Source organism: Miscanthus floridulus, chromosome 2 (genome assembly GCF_019320115.1).
Source record: "Miscanthus floridulus cultivar M001 chromosome 2, ASM1932011v1, whole genome shotgun sequence".
Lineage (NCBI taxonomy): Eukaryota > Viridiplantae > Streptophyta > Magnoliopsida > Poales > Poaceae > Miscanthus > Miscanthus floridulus.
In genome coordinates, this window is record NC_089581.1 from 177,999,885 (window position 1) to 178,006,030 (window position 6,146).

Below are 6,146 nucleotides of genomic sequence, written 5' to 3' on the forward strand. Positions count from 1 at the left end.
ATCCGTCCTGCAGCATTGTGGTTACAGATGATGTCTCCTAGTGGGTACGAAGTGACGACCATGACTTCATGGTCGGTGAAGTAGTGCAGAAGCTTTCGGGTTGCCATCATCACGATGTATAGAAGCTTCTGAACCTGGAGGTACCAAACCTTAGCATTGGTGAGTACCTCACCGACAAAGTACACTGGTCATTGGACCTTCTAGGGGTGTCCTAGCTCCTCCCTTTCGACGACTAGGGTGGCTCTTACAACGTGGTTGTTTGCCACGATGTAGAGGAGAAGGGGTTCTCCCCACTCGAGAGCGACGAGGATTAGGGCCAACATCAGTGATGCTTTGAGGCTTTCCAAAGCCTGCTGTGCCTCCTTAGTCTAGATGAATGCATCTGTCTTCTTGAGAAGTTTATAGAAAGGCATCCCCCGCTCACCTTGTCGGGAGATGAATCGTCTCAGGGCGGCCAAACAGTCGGTGAGCCTCTGTATGCCCTTGACGTTGCGTATAGGGCCCATGTTGGAGATGGCCGTGATTTGTTTGGGGTTGGCTTTGATGCCACATTTGGATACAATGTATTTGGGCAGCTTCCCCTTTTGAAGCCTGAAAACATATTTTTCAGGATTCAATTTGACGTTGAACCTTCGAAGGTTCACGAATGTTGCGGCCAATTTTGTGATCAGGTCGCTGGCTTGAGCCGTTTTCACCGCTATGTCATCTACATTGACAACGATTGTTGGTTTCAGCCGCTGGACTTGGTCAGGCTAGTTGGGAGGGTCGATTTGGTCGATGAAGCATCGCTACATGCACAGTTGATAGGTGACGCCAGCGTTCTTTAGACCGAAAGGTATGGTTACGTAACAGTACGAACCATACGGGGTGATGAATGAAGTCATGAGCTGGTTAAACTCTTTCATCGTAATCTGGTGATAGCCTGAGTAGGCATCCAGAAAGAAGAGGATGTCGCATCCTGAGGTAGAGTCGACTATCTGGTCTATGCATGGTAAAGGAAAATGGTCCTTTGGACACGCCTTATTGAGGCCAGTATAATCAACACACATTCTCCATTTTCCGGTCTTCTTTTTCACAAGAACAGGATTAGCCAGCAAGTCAGAGTGGTATACCTCTTTGATGAATCTAGTTGCCAGGAGTTTAGCGATCTCCTCGCCTATGGCCCTATGCCTCTTATCGTCAAAGTGGTGTAGACGTTGCTTGGCATTGGCTGCACTTAATTCATCTTGAATTATTTGGCCCAGAGACTGTGCCTATGACACTGAGTATTCACCCATCATTGAAAGGTCTACATCATGTTTGTTTAAACTTGATGATTACCTATATTGTGTTGTCCCAAAAATATGAGAACTTGTCCTCGAGCTTGCACACCTCCTGGCAGTATACTGCCATGAGAGGGCTTTTGCAAGAGGACTCCTTCATGACTTGGTCGATGATCATCTCTGAGTCGCCGTAGACATATAGCCATGTGGCGCCGAGCTCGACGATGATGCATAGTCCGTTGATGAGGGCCTCATATTCTGCGGCGTTGTTTGAGGCAGAAAAGTGGAGACGGATCATGTAGTAGAGCATGCTCCCATCTAGGGAGATTAGAACCACTCCAGCCCCCGAGCCGGGCGCCATGACCGACCCATTGAAGTACATCATCCAGTATTCGTGGGTGACGTCTGGGGTCGGGAGCTGGACTTTCATCCATTCGGCGATGAAGTCGGCGAGAGCTTGAGACTTAATAGCAGTGTAGGGGATATACCTGATGTCATGACCCATGAGCTCAAGTGCCCATTTGGAGATCCGTCCCACAGTGTCATGGTTACAGATGATGTCTCCTAGTGGGTACGAAGTGATGACCATGACTTCATGGTCGGTGAAGTAGTGCAGAAGCTTTCGAGTTGCCATCATCATGACGTATAGAAGCTTCTAAACCTAGAGGTACCAAACCTTGGCATTGGTGAGTACCTCACCGACAAAGTACACTAGTCATTAGACCTTCTGGGGGTGTCCTAGCTCCTCCCTTTTGATGACCAGGGCGACGCTTACAACGTGGTTGTTTGCCATGATGTAGAGGAGAAGGGGTTCTCCCTACTCAGGAGTGACGAGGATTGGGGCCAATGTCAGTGATGCTTTGAGGCTTTCCAAAGCCTGCTGTGCCTCCTCAGTCTAGATGAATGCGTCTGTCTTCTTGAGAAGTTTATAGAGAGGCATCCCACACTCGCCTTGCCGAGAGATGAATCATCTCAGGGTGGCCAAACAGTCGGTGAGCCTTTTATGCCCTTGACGTTGCATATAGGGCCCATGTTGGAGATGGCCATGATTTTTTTGGGGTTGGCTTCGATGCCATGTTTGGATATGATGTATTCAGGTAGCTTCCCCTTTAGAAGCCCAAAAACATATTTTTTGGGATTCAATTTGACGTTGAACCTTCAAAGGTTCATGAATGTTGTGGCCAATTTTGCGATCAGGTCGCTGGCTTGAGCCGTTTTCACCGCTATGTCATCTACATAGACAATGATTATTGGTTTCGGCCGCTAGACTTGGTCAGGCTGGTCAGGAGGGTCGATTTGGTTGGTGAAGCATCGTTGCATGCACAGTTGATAGGTGGCACCAGCGTTCTTCAGACCGAAAGGCATGGTTACGTAATAGTATGAACCATATGGGGTGATGAACGAAGTCATGAGCTAGTCAAACTCTTTCATTACAATCTGGTGATATAGCCTGAGTAGGCATCCAGAAAGAAGATGATGTCGCATCCTGAGATAGAGTCGACTATCTGGTCTATGTGTGGTAAAGGAAAATGGTCCTTTGGACACACCTTATTGAGGCCATTATAATCGACACACATTCTCCATTTTTCGGTCTTCTTTTTCACAAGAACAGGATTAGCCAGCCAGTCAGAGTGGTATACCTCTTTGATGAATCCGGTTGCTAGGAGTTTAGCGATCTCCTCGCCTATGGCCCTACGCCTCTTATCGTCAAAGCGGTGCAGGCATTGCTTGGTGGGCTTTGAGCCTGGGACAAGGAGTAGTGCATGCTCGGTGACCTCCCTTGGTATGCTTGGCGTGTTAGAGGGTTTCCATGCGAAGACATCATAGTTGATGCGTAGAAAGTTGATGAGCTCCCTTTCCTATTTGGCCAGGAGCTTAGTCCCGATCCGTACCATTTTGGCTTGGTCGGTGGGGTCGATCCCCACCGCCCTGGTTTCCTCGGTCAGGTGGAAGGCACTTGAGGAGGTCAGCTTGTTGCAGTCTGGGACTGCTAGAGTTGATGAATTCCCGAGCTTCCAGGAGCTCGGTGGAGTTGATGATGACCGTGGCAAACTTGTAATGCTCACGGTCGCACATGTAGGCATGCAAAAATGTGCTACCCACAGTGATGACGCCGTTCGGTCCTGGCATCTTCAACTTGAGATAGGTGTAGTTGGGGATCACCATAAACTTAGTGTAGCATCACCGCCCCAAGATGGCATGGTAGGACCCTAAAAAGTCCACCACCTCGAAGGTGAGGACCTCCAAGTGAAAGTTGGCTTAGTCACCAAACATGATAGGTAGGTCGATCTGCCCAAGCGGGTATGCCTACATCCCTAGGATCACACTGTGGAAGGGAGATCTCACTTGGTGGAGCTTCGATCGTGGGATGTGCATGGCGTCGAGGGTGTCAACATAGAGAATGTTGAGGCTGTTGCCTCCGTCCATTAGCGCCTTGGTGAGGCGCTTCCTGCGGACAATGGGGTCGATGATGAGCAGGTAGCGATCTAGTCAGGTGACATGGGAAGGATGGTCTCTCCGATTAAAAGTGATCGGGGAGTCTGACCAGCTAAGGAAAGAGGGGACGGCCATCTCAGCGGCACATGCCTCTCTATAGCATACCTTTTGCTGGCATGTAGAGTGGATGGCGTTGGATCCCCAAAGATCATGAGGCATTCCTCGAGGTTAGGGAAGCTGTCATCATCCTTGCCCACCATGCCTCCTTTCTTGGCTGCTGCCTCCTTGCCCTTTCCTTGCCTCGTCTTATCGACATGTCGTAGAAAGCACTTGAGGAGCTCGTAGTCCTTGTATAGGTGCTTGACGGGGTAGGCGTAATTGGTGCATGGACTCCCTATGAGCTTGTTGAAGTAGTCAGGCTGGCCCTGCTGGGGCTGCTTGCCCATATGATTGGCTGTGGCAACCAAAGCTGGGTTGGCCGGTCGGTGTCGATCCTTCTTGTTCTTCTTGTCCCTTTGTGTGGAGGGGCCTTCGCCTTGGCCCTCGCACTTGGCCTTGCCCCTATCCCTGCCGCCGATAAAGACCGCTCTGACTGCCTCCTCATTGGAGGCGTGGTTTGTGGCAACGTTGAGCAGGTCATGTACGAGGCTTTAGACAGCCGAGCTTGTGGATCAAGGACTCACAAGTTGTCCTAGAGAGGAAAGCGCTGATGATGTATGCATCAATGACATCGGGAAGGGAGTTACACCACTTTGAGAACCTACAAATGTAATCCCATAGGGACTCATTGGGCTTCTGCTGGTAGCTCTTGAGGTCCCAGGAATTCCTAGGACGGACATATGTCCCCTAGAAATTTTCGACAAAGACCCTCTTGAGATCCACCTAGTCATGGATGCTATCGGGCAAGAGGAATTCGAGCCATGCTCGAACATGCTCCCCCACACAGATAGAGAGATACTGAATGATAAAGTGGTCATCATTCACTCCTGCTCGGCAGGCGAGCCAAAAATCTTTGAGCCATATACCAGGGTTCATCTCCCCGGTGTATCTGACTATGTTGGTGGGTGGTCGGAAGCGCTGTGGGAACGATGCTCTCTGGATGCGACGACCAAAGGCCCATGGTCCCAGGCCATCTGGGCTGGGACTTCGGTCGTCTAGTCGGCAACCATGCTTGGGGTGCGTGTCTCCGCACTCCACGATGGTTAGGCCAGGGCCTGTATCGCCTGCTCTTGCCGCCACTCGATGGATGTCATCATCATGCCGGGCTTGGCGCCGATTGTTGATGATGCTACAAGCGTCATGATTCACCCTGAGCTATTCGCGCACGAGTGGTCGGTGTGGAGCGGGCGTCGGGTCGGACCATGGTGTAGCCGCGGCCTCCTGCTCCACACCCGGCAACTATAGTGGCGAGCGAATGGAACAATTTGACTGGTGCGGCCCCATTCCCCTGGTGGGGAAAGAGGCCGTGAGCCGGTGTCGTGACGTGGAGCTCTTCGCCTATTGAACAGCGATGGTTTCCACCAGCGCCCGGAAGTTCTGGTGGATTGCCTATTCCTAGGGGTTGGCCGGCTCGGGGAGGCCACGTAGAAGCATCACTGCAGCAGCGATGTTCTGGCTAGCTCGAGCGAACTAAGGGGGGTCATTCCCTTCATCCAGAATGTTGCGCTGGACCTGATGGGGCGCGTGACGTAGTGTGCTGCACCGAGCGTGCTAGCACAGGTGGCAGCTGGCTCTGCCACCTTTGTTGTAACTCCTCGTCATGCTCCTGCACATGTGCGAGGGCCTCCACACGAGGGTCCAGAGGGGTGTGAGTCTGTAGAGACTCCGCTACCATCGGTGGCTATCCTAGAGTGTTCGCCATAACACACTCCTAGGACAGAGGGTGGCTAGGCACCATGATGTCGCCAATGCTAGAGCCGTCACTTTCAACCTCATCATCCATGAGGTCGTGGAAAGAGGCAGGAGCGTAGCCCGCCATCCCCACGAATTTAGATGTGAGAGAGGGCAGTGTCGGCATCCTTTAGAGCCCCCACACGTACGCACCCATAGGGGACGTGAGGCCATAGGGGAACAGGTCGCATGGCGGTTGCGGTAGGGACAAAAGGGTCCTTTCATAGAGTCGGCAGAAGGTATTAAATAGCGAGTAAATAATAATATATACGCTACTCACAGTTGGGTTTGAGCCTAGCGTGGGATTGAAGTGAAGCGTAGGTGTCTCATCGTTGAGGTCGTCGAGCGGCCCAGGGCCAACGGAGGGTGCTCCTCCTCTAGTGGGCGTCGAGACAGGTGCCTCCTCGCGGAGATGGAGTACGCCGAGCTGGTCGGTGATGAAGTCTAGACTTTCGAAGAGGAAGGTCTGGAGCGGCTCAAAGACGGGAGGAACCCACATCCCAACAGGTGAGAGCGTGGGAAACTCCATCTAGCTGAAGTGGATCATATCGCTTGAGC

At 51.7% G+C, this 6,146-nt stretch overlaps 1 protein-coding gene across 1 annotated transcript; it reads right to left on the bottom strand.

The window, feature by feature from the left end:
• Positions 1–1,320: 1,320 nt before the first annotated feature.
• Positions 1,321–1,902, bottom strand: LOC136537514 (uncharacterized). The gene has a single exon (XM_066529460.1). It carries the CDS (start codon positions 1,900–1,902, stop codon positions 1,321–1,323), a length of 582 nt encoding a protein of 193 aa, XP_066385557.1.
• Between the last annotated feature and the right edge of the window lie 4,244 nt (positions 1,903–6,146).